The sequence below is a fragment of the Leptodactylus fuscus genome, chromosome 2, assembly GCF_031893055.1.
Source record: "Leptodactylus fuscus isolate aLepFus1 chromosome 2, aLepFus1.hap2, whole genome shotgun sequence".
NCBI lineage: Eukaryota > Metazoa > Chordata > Amphibia > Anura > Leptodactylidae > Leptodactylus > Leptodactylus fuscus.
This window is the reverse complement of record NC_134266.1, coordinates 28455654-28477294: the sequence shown is the minus strand read 5'-3', so window position 1 is coordinate 28477294 and position 21641 is coordinate 28455654. Positions and strand designations below refer to the sequence as shown.

General features: G+C 42.7%; 1 protein-coding gene across 3 annotated transcripts in view; it reads right to left on the bottom strand.

Moving 5' to 3' along the window:
- Positions 1-20749, bottom strand: part of CADM2 (cell adhesion molecule 2) — a 1317105-nt gene extending 1296356 nt beyond the window's left edge. For all 3 annotated transcript variants that reach the window (XM_075263548.1, XM_075263549.1, XM_075263550.1), the window contains exon 1: positions 20326-20749. In XM_075263548.1, the coding sequence (XP_075119649.1) occupies positions 20326-20386 (61 nt within the window). In that variant the 5' untranslated portion in view covers positions 20387-20749. The remainder of the gene's footprint in view (positions 1-20325) is intronic.
- Between the last annotated feature and the right edge of the window lie 892 nt (positions 20750-21641).

The following is a 21641-nucleotide window of genomic DNA, read 5'->3' as shown; positions in this document are numbered from 1 at the left end:
GTTCGATATTCGATTCGAGTAGTCGAATATTGAGGGGCTACTCGAAACGAATATCGAACCTCGAGCATTTTACTGTTCGCTCATCTCTACTTTTTAACATAGACTTTGTTTGATATTGCATTTTATACTCAATTACCTAAATGAGAGGCAGCTGCAAGGCTCAATTCTTTTTGGAATCCTTGACAGTCCCTTATGACGTAATTCATACAAGAACTTTTTTACAACGAAGACGTAAAATAACTAATGGATTGAAGATGATCTTAGACTCTCTAGGGCCTTCATAAAAATCTGCCCAATGGAGTGCTGTCAATTTTTTTTATCACGCCCCCGCTTAGGTTATTTCAGTAGAAGTAATTGGCCATGTTGCCGCAATACTGGGGACTGCCCGAAAAGGTACCATCTGTAGATTGTTTCCATGTTTTATTGTGTTTTCATGGATAATTAGCTTTTTTTCTCACCGTGTAAAATCTAATTGTGTTTGGTGTTTACTAATTTACTAATAGATAGGTCCTGATGTGTATTTTTCAGATATAGGGAACATAGACTGTGAGCACAACTCGGATCTTTCAGGTTGGCCATACACATTAAAGTGGTTCTCCAAGCAAAGTTGCCATTGGTTCTCTTTAATGTGTATGGCCAACCTGAATGAGTTTCTATTGGTACTGGTAAACCTTGTTTTTTTTACGCAGGTCACGACTGGGGGGTCACATGATTGGAACCAACACTCGCTCCGTCCCATAGTACAGGTAACGCGCAGTGAACACTGGAGAAGAGGAGCAATGACTCAGGAGCATATGCTTCTTCGGATCACGTTGCTTGGGGTTGTAACCAGACAGGAAAGCCATGATTTACCATGATTTATAGAAACCCTTGCTGGAGAGGCCCTTTCAATTAATTTATTATTATTATTATTATTATTATTTATTTATTTATATAGCACCATTAATTCCATGGTGCTTTACATTTGAACTAAATTTGAAATTTTTGGTGAGTTTAACCATCCTTTTGGCTTAGCCAACCTCTCCATACATTACGTGTATGGAGAGGTTCCAACTCTCCCCAAAGGCAAATACTGGGGGATAAAAAAAAAAAAAAGGGTCAGGCATGTTGGATTTCAACATGCCCAATCTTCTTGTTCTCAGGGGAAATAAGAATTAACCAGAGGACATTGGCAGCTGCTGACTCCATTCTTCTCATTAAGAACGTATGCAGACTTAACGGACCATCGTGCCTATGTATGGGGCAGTGAGTAGAGATGAGCGAACACTGTTCGGATCAGCCGTTCCAAACAGCACGCTCCCATAGAAATGAATGGAAGCACCTGGCACGGCGACCGGCTGCCGGCAAAGTGTACGTGCCAGGTGTTTCCATTCATTTCTATGGGAGCGTGCTGTTCGGAACGGCTGATCCGAACAGTGTTCGCTCATCTCTAGCAGTGAGGTTTGAAAGGAATAGCTGTTTTTGGATGCAACGATGTAGACTGTGTTGCTTAACATAAGGTCACGTGGTCAAATTAATTCTCTATCTCAAGATATTTTTTTTTTAATTTTGAAAGATTTTACGATAATTGAGTTGACTCTTGAAAAAACAGTAAACAAAAATGTTTTTACCTTCAACTTTTTGAATAAAGACAAACCCAAAAATGGCGTTCCCACAATTCTTTGTAATAGATCTAGCAGTATTTTGCATTTTTTACAATATTTCGTGGCAGCCCTGACATAAACATCTACATCACTGAACCATGATAATTAGGTACCTGTAGGTAACAAGCTACCGCTAACATCTGTTATGTTAATGTTCTGGTCTTCACTACAGGGACATATGTTTTTATTACCCTAGAAATCAGATATTACAAGAAAATAGTTTAATAGAATCACCCGCCATGTTAATAATTCTGTTAACCACACTGCCCAAGGAAAATTTTGACAATCACACCGAAAAAAAAAAAATTTCTATCGTCAAAGTCAAAACGTCAAAGCGTTATCCCATATCTTTTAGAGTAGCCATTAACCATTCATTGTCAAGGTGGAGTAAGGAGCACTCGGCTTTTTTTTTTTTAAACACTTCAAGCCGAACAACAGATTGCCAATCTGCATATTCATGCCAATTAGTTATAGTGTTCAGTTTTATTGCATAATACATTCCCGTATGTTAAAAAGTGATGGCAATTCTAATTCGCCAGCAATTTCCAACATTATCATGCGTAATGTGCAAAACACAATAATTAGAAGTGAAGCATTGCAAGAGAAACGGACCTGAAATTAAAAGCGCGGTGTTCTTCCTGGGAAGAGCGGAATAACTTAAGCTTATCTGATTACTTTGTAAATCAAGGTGACTGCAGTGGCGGCAATAAGAAAGGGGTTAATGTCTGTCAGCATAGCAACATGGTTTCAGTCATTAGGAAAGTGGTTTGCCATCTGATATTGCCGACCCTTAGTATAGAAACACAAAAAAAAAAGTGAACAACTGCTTCTAAACTGGGCAGCAGAGGCAATGGGCGTTTCGGATGTAGATGGAAAAGATCACCCACGCTCAACCGATTAAGCGCGGTTGGGTCAGTCGACCTTTTTTTCTTTTTATGAGCCGACAACATTTATGAAAGTAATCGAGATAATTATCTACAAACTATAATTAGACTTGGTCAGATAGGAGGCTGTAGACCACGTCTACTCTTCCTTTTTGCAGTCCAACAATATAGATGTTAAGAATTCAAGCCTCATCTTGTTCAATTGTATTTTTACGGGTTTTCTGTGGTGTTGGGAGGAATTGGTCTTGTTTTCAGGCGTTCTCGAACCCAACTTGTCAAATCAAAGCCATGGGCTGGTTCAAGTACGATGTTGACTACTACTCTTTTTATTCCAACGATGTATCTATTTCAACCCCCTTACAGTCCATGGTTGGAGACTGTCTTCGTTGCCAGCATTCCACAATGGTGATGGTGGAAGTAGTTTGAACACTTCTCAGTTTTTCTCAAACCCAACCAACCTACCCTTCGGATTCAGAAATGATGAAACCCAAGACAATGGACTAGTTCATGTTATTTGTCATGTACAGGCTGGTGGTGGTGGTGGGAGGATCGTCTTAGTTTTCAGATCTTCTCTAATCCAACCAACCTACCCTCTTGATTTAGTCATGCTGAACCAAAGGTAAAGGACTTGGGTTGGTTGATCAAAACTTTAATTATGAATTATTTTATTATTATTATTATTTATTATAATTATTTAATTATGAATACTATATGATTAATTATATGCATATCGTGTTGCATATTTACCTTTTCCCTAAATCAAAGGGAGTCGACCTGCTTCTGTCTGACCATTGAGGTCAGCCATTTATAAAGATGTCGGAGCCAAAGTCAGGTTGTGAAAAAAAGAGCGGTCAAAGTCAGTGAGTTGGCCCATGGACATCACAGTCCTGTTAATGACAGGGCACAAAAATGGAAATAAAAACACAGAGATGACTAGTTGTGGCAAGATACTCAATAACGTTACCCAGGTAGTCAGTTCTGGAAGAAAAATGGCACATAGAAAGTGGGTAAAATACCCAAAGATGGACTAGTCATTCTGGGGAGAAGAAGAGCCACCTTATAACGAAGTCTAGGGATAAGGATTAGGGGTATGCAGTTTCCCTTGAGCTTTAGTAATGCGTCGTCAATTCTTAATGGATTGAAAAAGCCAACAGTTCAGCAATAAATAGTAAATTAAAATGTCAGAGTTCTTCATTGTAATCTACTGTAAATGCAGAAAAACAACTGTTCTATCTATGATTTGCCCTTCATCTTCCTAGTAGAATACAAGGAGGCAGGCTGATTGTGGAGGCCGGTAATATCATATATTATATGCATCTCAGTGTCAAGATAAACATAATTGGCTTTATCTAAGTGGAGGGATGCTGTGGTTGCAAAAATAATGAGTTGCAGGTAATATCACCCTCCTGTCAAGTCGAACACCGAGGCTACGTTCTGCAGTATGGAAATAATGCACACGTCAGATGTAGAATCTAGAGGGCTCTGTGCGTATGGAGTGGATGATACGAATAATTAAAATACATTCCTTATTTTCTGGATGTTTGATGCTCCAATATGTATTTTGCATCTAAGAATGGAGATGGGGTATCTACTATACAAGGTTATATGACCATATGACATCAAAGAATCCATTATGGACACTCCAGTTACATAACTGCATTCAGTAACACATATTTCAGAAGATTAATCCCCTTATCCAGACCAGATTTCTTGTGATAGACCCTCTGGCCATTTTCTTTGAGATGACCATCTGCTAGTAGACCACTTTCAAGGACATTTCAGGTGTCACTCAAAACTTGATACAAGGAGGAGAACTGGATTTATAAATAAATCCCCCACCAGTACTAGATGTCATAGAATTACTAAAAGTAGATAAGAGTTGTAACATTTCGTAGGGTAGGGTATAGGTAGGGTCCCAACTAGAGATGAGCGAGTAGTATTCGATTGAGTAGGTATTCGATCGAATATTACGGTATTCGAAATACTCGTACTCGATCGAGTACCACTCGCTATTCAAATGGAAAAGTTTGATGCAGAACCAGCATTGATTGGCCAAATACTATACAGTCGGCCAATCAACGCTGGTTCTTCTCCTACCTTTGGAAGTCTTTTCCGTACAGCTTCCCCGCGGCGTTTTTGGGCTCTGAATTCACTCTGCCAGGCATCAGGCCTGGGCAGAGCCGACTGCGCATGCCCACACATTTTCTTGTAGTGCGGACATGCACAGTCAGCTCTGCCCAGGCCCGATTCCTGGCAAAGTGAATTCAGAGCCTGAAGACGCCGCAGGGACGCTGCACAGAGAAGACTTCTCAGAGGATCCAGCCCGACCATCACTCGTGGACTTGGTAAGTATAATTTGATCGAATGTTGCCTACCCCTGAAACGAGCATTTCCCCCCATAGACTATAATAGGGTTCGATAGAAACGAATATCGAACATTTTACTGTTTGCTCATCTCTAGTCCCAACCCATAACGCCAGCATTCCGTAGATATTTGAAATGATATGTTATCATCTGAGGAAATAGAATCACAGAGCAATAGGTCCATCCTAAAAACCAAGAAAGAGCTTTCAATCTGCCAATCCTTTCCATATCTTGATCGGGTGAGGTTTCCCAACATGGAGAACCTCACCCAACATGGGAAACCTCATAGAACCTAGACACAGAAATTATTCCAATTGATAGTTCTTTCTCAATTCTGTGGGTGGACCAATTGCTCTGTGATTATATTTCCATGAATGATAAAATATCACTTCCAATATCTACGGAGAGCTGAAGTGTTTTGTTCTCAACTCATGGACAAGCATGGTGACGTTTCCGGAAGCAAGCCGCCATCCCTATAAATTATACATCAATTATCCTGAAACCAATGTATCCCATCACCATTTCATAATTAAAATACAACCCTGAAACCCGTATGTAGATGTCAGAAATGAAGATTTTCTAAGATGTCACCTGTATAGTCATCTAAAAAGCCTCTATTACCACATTACATCACAATCCATTAAGGAAATTAATGAAGAGCAACACTGAGAATGACCTAGTACGGTGTCCGGGGCAAAGGACACTGTAAAGAACTGTGAGTGAAATAAAATGACAACACAAAACCTTATATCATTACTTAGCAGTTATTATTAGCTTTCTGCTGACTGCCAATGACCTCGCCAATGCAATATCGGCTAAATTTACTACTTCTATTAATAAACACATGAAAGGTCAATTACAAGTTACAACGTAACTGCGACCAATGCATTTAATGCCAGATCATTATTGTTAATATTAAATGTGCCTTCCATTTAGTAGAGTACATAAAAATTATAAACTACTACTGTTATTATTAAAATACTTACTTCTTACGTAAATGTCCTTCAGCACATACTTCACAGAGCGTAAGTTTCTAAAACGGCACATTTGGCTCCCATATGCAATAAGGCTCTTGTATACAATTCCTCTATGTCTTTGATTATGGTACTTTATGATCATCATGCAGCATAAACCACGGGGGTCTAAGCTGCAATATCATAGAAAGTAATGACAGTTTCATGATTAAAAGTGATATTACAACTTGAAAACCTTGTTCATAGGCTCTGTTAAATAGATGCTCTGGTGGGAATGGGGGGAACCCCAACATTTATAAGCAAGAGACAGATCCCACTCGGGTCAGCTTGCAATGACCCTATAGCCCATGGTTGCCCATAAAATAGACACCATAAAATAATACATGCGATAATACATTGCATGGTAAATCTATAGCTGCCCGCATCTTCCACCATGGGATTACAACTGCTCACCAGTTCTATCAGCTTTGGGAACATACCACTAGAATATGTCATAATTTCATGTCATGATGCATGTTGGACTCCCAATGATCCATATAACAGAACAATAGCTAGTGCAACAAATTAGAAACCCTTTAAGGCTGAGGCCCCACGTTGCGGAAATCTAGCTTTTTTGTTATAGATTTTGCTGCGGATTTTAGAGCCAAATCCAAGAGTGGCTACAAAAGGAATGGAAAATATATAGGAAGTTCTTATACTTCTTCCTTCTGCTAAATCCACTCCTGGATTTGTCTTAAAAAAGAAAATGCAACAAAATCTGCATCTACAAAAAAAGCTACATTTCCTGGGGCTTTAGCCTAAAGCACAACAAAAGCTTTTTTTTATATTGACCTTCTCATAACTTTTTAATGTTTATATTATATATTGATGTACTGTAACTGCATAAGGCTATGTTTTTCATTGAATGACTGCATTTTGCATTTATTGAATGTGTATTTATCACAATTACACCCATAAGGCAGAGATAACACTACCTCTAGCTGCCCTGTTACAACCATCAGGCAGAGATAACACTACCTCTAGCTGCCCTGTCTTGATGCGCCATGACATTGATAGAAAATTTGGAAAGTTAAAGATGACTTTTGAACAGGGGATCCTTAGTTACATAAATGAGTGTAACATACCATGAGTGTGAAAGATAGGGGTACAGGGATGGGGAAACAAAGTATTTTCAAGGGTATGTTTCTTTAAATGGGTTTTCCAACCCCAAATGGATATTTTATATTGTTGACCTACCACAGGATAGGTCATCAATATGTGATGTGTGAGGGTCTGACACCTGGATCCTGCTCAGATCAGCTATACATGCAGCTTTCAATCTGCCAATACTATTTTTTGAATCAGAGCAGCCTGCACACACTCCTGATTCCCGGAGACTGGTAAAACAGCAGATACGTGTGGAGTCTAAGGGTTGGTTCACATCTGCGTTGGTATTCCGTCCAAGGGAGTCCGCATGGGGACCCCCGTTCACCCCAAACCGAATACCAAACGCAATTGCAAGCAGTGTGAAGTGAAAGAACACGGATCCACATAGACTATAATGGGGTCTGTGTGCTTGCTGCTAGATCTCCACACAGAACATGCGGACAGGAAAGTAGTTCACAATCTACTTTCCTGTCTGCATGATACGTGCAGGGCAGCATGCGGCAAGCACACGGACCCCTTATAGTCTATGGGGTCCGTGTGCTTTCACTGCACACCACTTGCCAATGTGTTCGGTAGTCCATTCAGGGGGTCCCCATGTGGACTCCCCCATACGGAATACCAATGCAGAAATGAATGAGGGTTAAGTGTCAGACTCCCACAGATGACATACTGATGACCTATCCTGTGGACAGGTGTTCAGTATTAAAAACTTGTTTTGGCCCAGTTAGCTGTACAATCTGTACGATGAACCCATAATCACAAAAAACACTAAATAAAATTCCAATTAAGCAGCGGCCCATGACAGACGCTCCAGCCCCTTAGTCTACAGCTGCACAAAATGTCAGGCTATAAGTCTCTCTATCTTGTTTTATTCCCATCCGGCAGCAAGGAACAAATTCTGCAAAACAATAATATAAAACAATGTCATCCTTTTGCAGGGGACTGTATAAAGCGATTGTCCAGATGAAGCGCTCGACGGCTTGTGGGTGAGTCACATTAGACTCCCGCCGCAGAGAATTACAAACAGAGGATTAAACAATGCACGGGTTTCAGCATTTTATGGATTCACTTGTTTAATAGAAACGCTTACTATGCATCAGATCCCCTAATTTGATTTTGCAAAACAAAATGATGTGGAACCATGCTACGTGCCATTTCCATTTTCCCATCGAAAACTACAGTGTTTGCTTAATTCAATATACAAAGCTGCCTTATTACGTTTGAGTGCTGGTAGGATATTTTCGGATTTTTTTTTTTTTTTTCTTTAAAGGATATAGCCCTTTGTGAGAATTCTTGCTGCAAACAATGTGGGGCGATTTTTGACAGTTCTCGTGATTGAATAATTAAGAGGGGGAAAAAAAATTGGAAACGGTTTCAAATAGGTGCGACATTTTTGGAGAGACAAGTGCTTATAAAAAAAAAAAAAAAAATACAACAAAGTAACAGGGAGCTTATCATGGGCTTGTGGATTAATTTACCTGACTCTTGCATGTTCATTTTATTAATAATAGCTCAGTGTTCTTCTTTGTTTTCTGAGGTTTAAGCTCAAAATACATTTTCAAGGGCTTATTATTTCAAAGCATTATGACATACGGCACAATGGCGAGGTTTTTACGGAGCATATTAAGTAATTCAAAGGGCATTTACATTATAATGCAGCGGGAGGTTAGAGCCACTCCAAACTTGTGTATAGCCCAATTTTACCTCTTTAAGCGCCTAAGAGGTATAGTTAATGTTTTCTCTAAATATGGCTGAAAGAATGCATTTTCTCCTAGAACATTAGTGTATGGATAGAAAAAAAAATGCTGCTGCTAATACCATAAGCCGGATTGTGTTGTGGCTACCGAATACGATTCCGGACAATCACATATTTATTTTGTTAAAGGGGTTGTACCATTGCAAACACTTATCTCCATGGGATAGGGGATAAATGTTAGATCTCTGGTGGTCTGACTGCCCCCTGCAAATGCAAGCTGAAGATTACACTCCAAGAAGCCCCATTGAAGAGAATGGAGACCCAGCCATGCAAGTACTGTTCATTTACCGGGTGCAGGGGGACTATCCCTAGCAATCCTGCAGAATCATGCACATTAGATTAGAGGGATATTCCAGGCCGCTAGGTGTTTTTCTGGATATGTCATCAGTGGCATGAAACACCCAGACCCCGCACCGATCAGCTGATCTGGCTGCCTCCTGGTGTCAGAGGTTATAGCAAAAAAACAGGACTGGTAGAAGCTCCAAAGCCTTCCTGTGAATGAAGCACCAGTGCACTTGTAAACCGTAGTTTACGATCCCGGAGTCCCATAGAAGTGAATGGAGACCCAGCCATGCAAGTGCTGTTCATTTACTGGATGCAGTGGGACTATCGCTAGCAATCCTGCAGAATCATGCACATTAGATATTCCAGGCCCCTAGGTGTTTTTCTGGATATATCATCAGTGGGATGAAACACCCAGACCCCGCACCGATCAGCTGATCTGGCTGTCTCCTGGTGTCAGAGGTTATAGCAAAAAAACAGGACTGGTACACGCTCCAAAGCCTTCCTGTGAATGAAGCACCAGTGCACTTGTAAGCCGTAGTTTACGATCCTGGAGTCCCATAGAAGTGAATGGAGACCCATACATTTACAGGGAGAATGCAGACAGACTATACCCAACAGTCCTATACTTATCCCCTATTATCTAACAATCATACACATTAGATTCAAGGAATTTTCCATAGCCCCCGGGTGTTTTTCATACGCATGTACCAAAGTACAGATACGTCATCAGTGGGGGTGAAACATCCAGACCCTGCACTGATCACCTCTGATCTGGATGTCTCTAGGTGTTGGAGGCTATAACAAAGGAGCAGCTCATTTCCTATCCAAGTAATGGGCCACCATATACCGAAGATGGAGCCTGCAGCTCTGGTCCTACAACTTTATTAGAAGCAATGCAGCTTCTGGCCCGATCCTTTGCAGTAACTGCATCTGGAGAGAGTGTTGTGCAGGTTCTGGATGTTGGACCCCAGCAAACAGATACTGGTGACTTATCCACTGGCTACAAACCCCTTTAACCCATTTATGCCTAGAGTTCCATTATTCCAACTCAAAAGATTCAACCTCAGGCATAAATTGGTTAAGGCTGACCAAACCCAATGAGTTGGTGGAACCAGCGAATTGTGTAATGTGTAATAACATGTCCTAACCTTCCCATGACAGTAGATGTCAGGAACAAGCCTGATCCTTCCGTATTCTTGGGAGATAAGAGACATTTGACATCAATCTACTTCCGCCTCCCCATTCGGAGCACATGCAGGCTTGGCTCAGTTGGGTGTTCATGTGTATGGAGGAGCCAACTAATGCGTAGCCATCTTTACATTGTGTCTATTCTCAGCCTAGAACATCACTAAAACGACATTCCGATTCAGTTTTTGGTAAGGCGATGGTGTCGTACTGAACTCCAGCTGAACTATGTGTGAACAAGTCCTAAAGACTAATACTGTGCTGCTCTGGTGTTCATATGAACAGTGGAGGAATTGAGGCATTGAGATGAATGCCTGTGGTTTTCAGTCAGGAACGCCGCATGACTGCACTCCCAGCAATAGTATTATCCATCTAAAGGAAAGGAAAGCTATCACAATTAGCTCACCGTGTCCAATAGTGATCTCAGCGCCTGAACACCCCGGCGCTTCATCTGGACCAAAATGTCAGCTTAAAAGCAAAAGGACTTCGACCATCAATACTAATATATGGTGCTAAAAACAGACTGCGGCATGATCAGAGCTGTACACACTGGATTATAGAGAAATCCTCTACATCTGCATGTGTTTCTGGAATATCCGTATATGCCATTGGTATTGTAATGTGCAGGGGAGGATAGGACGAGGGGTAGGTGTTAGAGATGAACGAATAGTATTCCATCGAATACTAGTAATAAATAGAGATGAGCAAGTACTGTTCGGATCAGCCGATCCGAACAGCACGCACGCATTGAAATGAATGGACGTAGCCGGCACGCGGGGGGCTTAAGCGGCCGGCCGGCGTCAAAGCGGAAGTACCAGGTGCATCCATTCATTTCTATGGAGCGTGCTGTTCGGATCGGCTCATCCGAACAGTACTCGCTCATCTCTAGTAATAAATATTCGATCAAATACCTCCATTGAAAATAGTTAATCGCGTACTCAATCGAATACCATCCGATCACTATTCGATTCCCTTGCCACCTTCCCGGGCCCAATTTTTTAATCAAGGAAGTATACTGGGCAAGTATTCGCTCATCTCTAGTAGGTATAGTAGGAAGCCTCCTAAAAGGGGACTCGGGGTCATTTACCTTTACGTTTTATTATCACTGTTTCCATATATAAATCAAAACATTACAGACCAGTCTGCAAAAAGCTGCGACATGGGACCCATGAATAACAGGCTCATCTGTGATCCTTCGTGCTGAGGTCACTTCTGTTCTAACTGATAAGGACGGACCCCATTTATTTCTATGGAACAAACTGCTGCAAAAACGGCAATAAAGTTTGCAATAACCGTAATACATATTGTAAATACAATGGCGGTGATGACACCTGGTAATGGAGACTTCAGGTGAGCATGGTGATGTGCAGGATAGGAAAGAGTTAAAATCGTAAAAAATAACTTCTATTTGCCCCATTTTTTTAGAATGGTGCTCCGCTCTTCTATCCCTGGGATTTGCTTACGTGGCTGCAGCGGGGAGGCGTCCGTGCACACACATCGCTGCTGCAGCCAATCACTAGCCTGAGGATGAGGCCCCACGTTGCAGAAACGCAGCTTCTTTTGTTGCAGATTTTGTTGCAGTTTTTTGAGCCAAAGCTAAGAGTGGCTACAAGAGAAATGGGAGATACTTCTCCGTTCTCCTCAATCCACTTCTTGCTTTGGCTCAAAAAAACTGCAACAAAATCTGCAACAAAAAAAGCAGTATTTCCACAAAGGCTAAGGCCCCACGGGACGGAAAAGGCCGCGCAAAAGTGATGCGGGAACAAACACCGCTAGGAAAGCATCGCGGTTCTTCCCGCAGCGCTTTGAACAGAAAATTCATGGAGTTTTCCTCCGCAGACTTTTTGTTACCCTTATATCTACGGGAAAGCCGCTGGCGTTTCCATAGATATAATTGATATGCTGCGATTTCCAAAACAGCTTCGGTTTTGGAAATTGCAAGGTGTCCGCGCTGCTGCTTCAAACGCAAAGTGGGCATGGGATTCGCATAAATCCCATCCACTTTGCAGATACTGTATAACGTCACGATTTTTCCCGCTGTGTTTCCACGGCAAATCATGGTGTTTTTGGCCCATGGAACCCCAGCCTTAGGGGTATACTCCAGTGAATGGGTGCATATGGACCCCCCTCCCCGCTACAGCCTTGTAACCAAATTCTAGTGGGGAAGACCATATAGGTTCCCTATGTTCCATATAGGGCTCACAATCTACATCCCCTATCAGTATGTCTTCAGTGTTGGAGGAAACCCACTCCTTGCAGATACTGTCTTTGGTCGGATTCACACCTAGGACTCCAGTGCTGCAACACTGCTGATCACTGAGCCACCATTTATCATTTAAACTTTTTTCCTAGAATTTTGGAACTTTTTTTAATTTGGAAAACGCTTTTACAGGGCTTGACTCAGAAACAAAACTTTGGATAGACGTGTCTGTTTAATGGGGGTATACTGACTGCTGGAACCCTTTGATCACAAGAATTGGGGTTCTGTGTGCCCCATATTAAAAAAAAAATGGTGGGGCAACATGGTGTCTCAGTGGTTAGCGCTGCAGCCTTGCAGTGCTGGAGTCCTGGGTTCAAATCCTGCCAGGAACAACCTCTGCAAGGAGTTTGTATATTCTCCCTGTGTTTGCGTGGATGTCCTCCCATACTTTAAAGACATAATGATAGGGAAAAGTGTCTACAAAAAAAAAAATCTACAAAAAAAGAAATAGAGGTTGCAGGGACCACAGTGGACCCTGCAACCTCTATTATATATATATATATATATATATATATATATATATATTAAAAAAAAAGCAGCACATATGCAACCACCGATCTGTTCATATAAGAGACTCCTCACTGGGGGTCGGAGTGATCAGACCATTATTGATCAGACATTCGTCACCGACCAGTCGTGATCCTGGAACAACCCTTTAACCAGAAGAAACCCAGGACTCTAATAGGGCCACTCTATAGCGCTTAGCTATTAAATATAAGCCCAAACAGATGTTTGAGAGGCAGCACTCATTAATGTAAGGATATTATTAATAATGGGAGACAAATGTAGCTAAAATTATCCCAAAAGAAAACCTGCTTTTATAAGTCATCTTCCTTTAATTACACAGCAAATTGCAGCTTAGGAAATGGTTGTACAGATAACCGGGGATAACCCTTTGGGATATCTCTGATAGTTATCTCAGAAAGTGTTTGCAAAGCTGTAGCCCTCGGTATAATTAGGGAAAGATAGCGAAGAGGAGCGAAATTCATTTTCAGATAACTGCAGGTGCATGTGTATGTTGAGAGCACTATGGTTTAATGGCTATGATGGGAAATCTTCTCTTCCCCATATAGAACAGAAGGATATGAAGCAGCTGATTTGGTACGACACGTGATGGACCGGCACTGTGCCGCGCCACGAAAACTTTCTCCATGTTCCTGCCCTCTATCATATACTCAACAAGAGTTTTCTTTTTAGAATACGTTGCTTTATACTCTACACGTAGCGGGTATCAGCGCCTTAGATAGTCTAATAGCAAAAGAACAGACTTTATAGAGAGAATAGATATTAGAGCTACTGTACTATGACCGTATTCACACTATTGTGGCTTCTCTGCATGATGGAGGACACAACTCCATGCCGAATCCACCACCATCTAAGGAACCATTCCACTGACACTAGACAGGACAGTTGTGAACAGCTTAAGGCCTCGTTCACATCTGCATTGGTATTCCATCCGGTGGAGTCCATATGTAGACCCTCCCCCCACAAACGGAATACCAAACACAACTCCAAGCAGTGTGCCAGTGAAAACACATGGACCCCATAGACTACAATGGGGTCCATGTGCTTGCCGTCAGCTCTCTGCAGGGTTCACGCGGACAGGAATGTAGTTCACCATCTACTTTCCTACCTGCATGATTTGTGCTGGCAGCGCGTGGAAAACACACGGACCCCATTATAGTCTATGGGGTCCATGTGCTTTTACTGCACAGTGCTTAAAGTTGGGTTCGGTATTCCGCTCGGGGGGGTCTTCATGCGGAATACGAAAGCAGATGTGAACAAAGAGTAAGGCCGGCCCTCAAGTAGCAAAAACTGCAGCGTTTTACATTACCTGCAAAGTGATGAGGTTATGGCTAATCCCATCCACACATTGCAGAAAATAATCTGAAGCGGAAATGCTACGATTTCCGAAAATGCTTGCGTTTTGCAAATCGCAGCATGTCACTTATACCTACGGAATCCTTGCGGTCTCCCTATAGGTATAACGGAAGCAGAGGAAAATTCTGAAGACTTTCTGTGAAGAGCGCTGCAGGAAAAATGATGATGCGTTTCTTCCACAGTTTTTCCCACAGCGCTTTTTTGCTATGTGGGGTCTTAGGTCATCAGTATGTGATCTGTCAGGGTCTGATAACCAGACTGCACGCAGCCACCGAGTGGAAATCGCACTGTCAGTTATATCTACGGAAATGCTGGCGACTTTCTCATAGATATTAATTGTAACAGAAAGTATGCGGAGGAAAACTCCATGAACTTTCTGCTTAAAAGATGTGTTCCAGCCGCGGTTGTTCCCGCAGTGCTTTAGCGCTGCGTATCGTCCCGTGGGGCCTTAACCTAAGGCTATGTTCACACCTGTGGAATGAAACCTCTATAATTGATTTATTCAAATAAATCCCATCTGAATTCACACCTGCAGAAAGAAGCCTCTATTGTTGATTTAGTCACATTTGATGTAATAAATTGCGATCTATGCACCATTTTTATTTTTTTGAAAACCCCAAAACACCCAAATGAAACCTGCTGTAACCCATTATAACTCCATGGGCTCTGTAGGGCCTGGGATGGAACCAATACTGCATCATATGACTGATAGGAACAGAACCTAGAATTTTGCTATTAATCCAGAAATCACACCGCTCTTGACCATGACGGACGGACATGGCAGCTCAATATTATTCAATTAAATGGAGCAGGCTGAGATGCAATACCAGACACAACCCATGCACATGAGTGGCGCTGTTTCTGGAAAAAAGGAGACTCTTTTTTCTTAATTTCCTTTTATTTTATTTATTTTCCAGCCTTTAATTTCTAAATCCCTGTAGACATTTGATGGGTAAACCACTATTATTCATCCCTCTCCACATGATTCGGGAAGTAACCTCTATTGTTGTTGATAATGAAGTAAGTAGTCGGCACATCTTCTGTCCACAATCTTATACCAGTGTATGGCAGCCTACATTCTAGAAACACTGAAAACAAATATCTTTGTGACACCCTGACTGCAACATCACAGTCATTGCGTCTAGTATAGTGTCAGACTGCAGGTAACACCCAGTTGTCAATTTTGCATACTGTAAGTAACAATTTTCATGTGGAAACCCAGCGGAAACCACATGGACCCCATTATAGTTTATGGGGTCAGCAGGTTTCCTAAGGTAACCGCTTTTTTATGCGGATTAGGTTTACGTTCAGGGGAACCCCGAGCGGACTCCCCGAACACAGATGTGAACCGGGCCTAAAGGAGTTTCTGGGACTTACCCTTAGTTCACATCTGCATTCGGGGAGTCCACTGGGGACCCTCCAAATGGAATACCGAACGCAACTGCAAGCGCTGTGCAGTAAAAGCACACGGACCCCAGAGACTATAATGGAGCCGTGTGCTTGCCGCCAAATCATGTGGACAGGAAAGTAGATTGTGAACTACTTTCCTATCCGCATGACCAATGCAGAGATGTGGCGGCAAGCACACGGACCCCATTATAGCCTATTGGGTCCATGTGCTTTCACTGACACACCGCTTGCAGTTACATTCGGTATTCCATTCGGGGTGGAGGGGGTCCCCATGTTGACTGCCCCGGACTGAATACAAAGGGAGATGTGAACGAGGCCTTGCATGTTTATGGCTTGATTGGTGCGAGTCCAACACCTGAGTCAGCTGCTGATCGATTGTTTGAAGAGGCCGCAGTGCTCATTCATTGGTCACATGGCACAGTAACAGTTCAGACCCATTCAAGTGAGAGGGGCTGAACTGCAATACCAAACAGCCTTTATGATATGTATGGCACTGTGCTTGATATTTGGAGAACGCTATGGACTATAGTGTCAGACCTCTACCAATCCGATATTGATGACCTATTCTAAGGATAGGTTGTTGCTATAGGAGTCCCAAAGCTTTGAGAACTTGCATATCTAAAAAGTAAAGAAGAATGGCATTTGCGTAGCGTAGGTGGAAGATCTATCCAGATTGGAGGGTATTATTACTGCTTCATAGTCTCCTATGGGAAGTATAAAGATGTCCATACCAACAAAACTCCCACAACAGTATGTTACAGCCGATAAGTCACTGATATTGAAGACTAAATAGATGTTTTCAGGTTCTAATGTTGCCCCTACTGTATATAGCTATACTGACTATATACTCTGGGTATACAAAGGCTGTCAGGTCTTAAATATTGACGAACATGAAGAGACTCCAGTGGCAACGTTGGAGACCATGACAGCTCCACTAATTTACTATATACTGTGGTTTCTTTTCTAACCAGTGACTCATTAAATGGAAAAATAATATGCTGTCACAAAAGTCTTTTATTGTGATTGATCACAAAAGAAAAGATTTCAGGTCGGCGGTGCTCCTACGAGAAGGAACGTGACATATGGCAGTGACAGGCCAATAACGGTCACCTCTGGGTTACGCGAATGGACTGACTTCTAGATATGACCTAGAAATGAACACATGGGACTAATATAGCGGCTCGTAATACATAGATCACAGTCCTACCGTCGTTCATCGTCAGATCTGGAGGAACAACTAGGAAGAGTGTTTTTATTGTTTTTTGGTTAATTAGATAGATTAAGAACTAAACATTAAAGGGAAAAAAAAAATCAGCTTCAATTCACAATTCCACGCCATGTTGGTAAATCTAACACATATTTTTTTTTTTCCAATTTCAAGATCCAATTAACAAGTGTAGCGTACGGGCGACTGAAATATTTTCTTGATTTCTTGGCAGCAATAATTAGAGCGGCATGAAATAAAATTATGTTGTTAAAAATAATTGTGGGAAAAAAACCGTATATTACAGTATGTATGGCAATACAGGCAGGCAGGGATTTCTGAAGGCGAACGCTATTTAACTCAAGCGTACAGGACCAAGTGAGGATTTGTGATCCTGGAACTGATAACAAGCCATTTATAGCACCAGCATATTACCGCCTCTACCTTGGTGACCTTCCATGCTTCCTAGGTCTATCTATACAGAGCTGTCATTATAGGATCCTTTATACAGGATATAAGGGGAAAAAATATACTGGCAACAAAGAAGTCTATAACACAACAGTTCCACCTTTCTACTGGGCAAGGAACATCTACTAGCATTGACAATACCTGCATCACCATACAATGGCAAATGGAACCCAATGCTTGATAGGATAGCGTTCTAAAAGTCATACAAGACTATAGAAGAATAAAAAAGCAAATAAAAAATCCATACAAGTACTAGTCAGGATTTATTTGACATTTATTGGGATCAAACACGATAGTTGTTACAAAATAACACAAAGTAAACAATAATATTGCAAAATAAATTGTTATGTTATAGTAAGGCAAGGCAACTCTATGGGGAGAAGATCTTTGGGCTAGGAAAACTTTTACTAAGCAATTCCACTTTGGCTATTAACTCCTGGCTGGGCCAGGTCGATGCTATGATGTCAGAGTGAGTTTGATAAAAGTTCACCTCGTTGGATGTCGTATAATACAAGAGTGCAAAACTACGTCTCGAAACTATGCAAAACGCTTAAAACTTACTGCCACGAATAGGCAAGGAAAGTAGTGAGAACCGGATGAAACAGTACATTAGCCTCGCATCGATAAGCATTATCCTCAGACAAGTCGGTTACTCAACCATCAAGGCTCAGGCTGACATAACTAAAACGCCATTCGATACCTTGGCACCCATCGCAACACTTTTTACATAAAAGAGGATATTAGAATACAAATCCGATGGCATGGATGACAGGGGATCAGTGTAATATTTTCCAAAATGCCAAAATAGGAGCAATAGCTGACCCTCAACATGGACGGAGGAAATTGCATGTATTGATTAGGAAATTTCCAATGGCCTACTTTCTAAAACTGAGCAAAGAGTATAGACTATAAGAGGAGCAGCTGTGACTAGCTGTCTGCCTTCATTCTGCACTGCATCCTGCAAGCTAGAGACGCCCCTGCACCCTGTCACTTTCAGAAGGCGGTTTTCCCAGAGCTGATCTGAACAAGAAATTGACACGGAAATGTACTTAATGTAGGAAGGCGACCCCCAGTCGCAGCCTGATGTAAACGTGCTAACAGCTCAGCAGTAGCAACTCATGCCAGAAGGGAGGCAACTACACCACAGACCTTCTGCAAATACATAGCACATCAACTACATGTAAGTTCACAAGTAGAAACAATGTATCTGGACAGAGAATGAATGAGCATTGGTCCAGATCTGCTGGAGAGGCCCATCTGTATCTGCAGCTGATGGTCTGGGGGTCATCCCTGCACCACAGGTGGGAATAACCAATGAAGGCTATACAATGAAATACCCAAGGGATTCCATGGATAAATTATTCACGCTTCTTTATTGTGAAAATCTGTGCGTGCAATCTTATGCAATTCACTGTTAACGTGTTTAATAGCAAGTCCTGCAGTGCCTCGTTGTGATGGAAGCTGAAACAGACTGCAGTATTATAGTGGGTTTTTTCCATCCCATCTTCCCTGTGTATTCATATGGAAGCAATAAAATGTCCCTTTCACTTGTGAACATTCCCTCTTCCTCCGGCTCCCTGGCATGATGTGATAACTTAAGTCTTAACCTGCTGGTGCAATGCTCAGAGGAAAGAGAAAATCAGGTCACTGTCAGTATCACAAGGTCACCTGGATTTTACAATCCATTTGCTTTGCATGGTAAAATATATACTGGGTGCATAAGCGTGCACGCACACATGAAGAACCAAAGGGATATTAACTATTTGGCTGCTGAAGGGCTAAGCATGTATAAGCGCTGGGTAAACTGCCCAGAATTCCAACATACATTTCCATCATGGATCTCTAGATAGCAGCTCAGACTGTCCTAAACCGAGGCATCAATAGGCATTGCCTAAGGACAGGTTTAAGGTTCACGTCTGCAATGACCCGATTTCCCTCCAGGCTCCTAAAAAGTGATCATGCGTCTTGTATGTGCGTGGCGGTCTGACACATGAAGTTATTTGCAAAACCATGAGAGATGTAGCACAAGACAAGACCTGGATGGGTTAAGGAGGTACTTGATGTAATGTCTACATTCCTTCACAGCCCTCCTAGACTCTTCTTCTGTATAAAGTGAAATCTGCTACTGTGTCGACATCAGACAAGCTCAGCTCCAGCCATGCAAGAGAAATGGTCATTCCTAGTCTACAGTGGCCAGACTTGCACCTATGTCTACTCAGACACCAAGCTCTCAGTCTGATGATGGTGATACATGATCAAGATGCTCACCATGGTGCTGACTATGTATAGGAGAGTGCTGGCCTGGGCATCTTCTTAAAGTCACTTGCATGGACCAATCCTATTGCTGCTGCAGAGCCTCTTCACCATGACATACATGTCTACTGATGCTATGACCACCAACCCTACACAGACAGCTGACAATCCGAGAGGTTTTGCAGCAGCCATGACTTGGACTTACATCACTTGCTACATAACATCAAGGCCTGAGGTCTACAGAATAAAACATGATACTCCACATCTTCACCCCCCCCCACCCCTCAAAAGGATGCCAGCATTTCCCTGCCAGCCCAAGCCCCAATTAATTGCATTAACACAAAAGCAGCTTTCAAGTCAGCTGAGATCTCATGTTGCCTTTGGGGTGCCTTGCAGAGAAGTCAGATCATCTACTAGTGACAGAGCAGGGAACATCAAGGAGCATTTTACATGCAATCTCCTACATCTCACTGCAGGTAGACCCCTCTCCTGGAGGGGAGATGCACCTACATCTTGCACTGTCTATGGGGCTGGTACCCAATGCATAGACAAGCTGGTGCCCCATCCTGCACAAGACACTAAGTTCTGCTAAAATGCAATAGAAGGCTTTACCTTGTAGAAGGACACCCCATATACTGGAGAGGCAGAGAAGTGCACTTGGCTTGAAGATCATGTTTAGGAAGAAGAGTAGAGAGCAGGTAGATAGCAGCCCCTTGCAGGTGAAGAGAGCAGATAAGGAGAGAAGGTAGTAGTGGATCAGTACACAAGCAGCCCCCTCTAATCCCAGTCTAGGAGGGGGGGAAGTTCTCAGCACTACTGCTCCTCCACTGATTTCTTCCTTGCAGTGTTCAACATATGCACACAGCCAAGCTTATGTGCTGCAGGGGCAGCTGGGGGATGGACAGCTCTGGAGTAGCTGAGCTGGATGCGACCAGCCCGGGATGCTCTGGAAGCCGGCGCGCCGCTCCTCGTACAAGGCTGGAGACACAAGGGCAACCAACTGCAACCCTCCTTCTCACCAGCCTCCGCTTGTGAATGACAGCTCCGGCGGCCAATCCCGGCCACTCCCCCTGACCCGCCCACTCTGCTTAAGTGACACAACCATTAGCCAATCAGACGCATCGTTATACCTCCCGCCTCCCTGCTTGAGTGGCGGCTTTACTAACCAATCAGCGCTCTGTATCTCTAAGGCGGCAGCCAATCGCATTCCGTCCCGGGGTTATATACATTAAACATAACCCTAGCGCCGCGAATGGTCCGCAGGGCGCCAGACCTTAGCGCTTGGTGGGATTCTGCAGATGAATAGCGTATAGTGTCACACATGGCCGAGGCTTCGTCGCTCACAGTAGCCTGTGCCTATTAATATTCCTGTCATTTGTTGACAACCTGCTTATAAGGAAGATTGACGTACATCAGAGCCAATAGGAAGCAGAATCGGCCCGTGAAGGCGTGGTTATGGCTAGTGGGTGTGGCTAGGAAGTATATAAAGCAGACGCAGCCCACGTGTTTCTGTCAGGCCGTTCTGTGATGACGGCGGGCACGTGTGCGCTTATATAAGGCGGGGCCCCTCTTACAGAGGTGGGGTAGATAGGGTTAATGGCCTCCATGGCTATAGAGGTATTAGCCGAGCTGGTCATGGAAAGTCCTAATCCACTGACGCGGATACCAGCCCTATATCCACAGAGCAGTCACTGTATAGGGGAGGATTGCATAGATTCACCAATAATTGTACAGATCACATGCAGGGATCCAGTAGATCCAATGTGCAAGACGTATCGGCCACATGAAGAGCGCAACAGACCGTGAGACCAAAAACACCCAGAACTGATACTGGGGGCACAGCGCACTGACATAATAAGTACAAACCCCCCACCCTGGGGTACTGGAGACCTGAACTTAGATCCACTTAGAGGGATTTTCCTATGAAC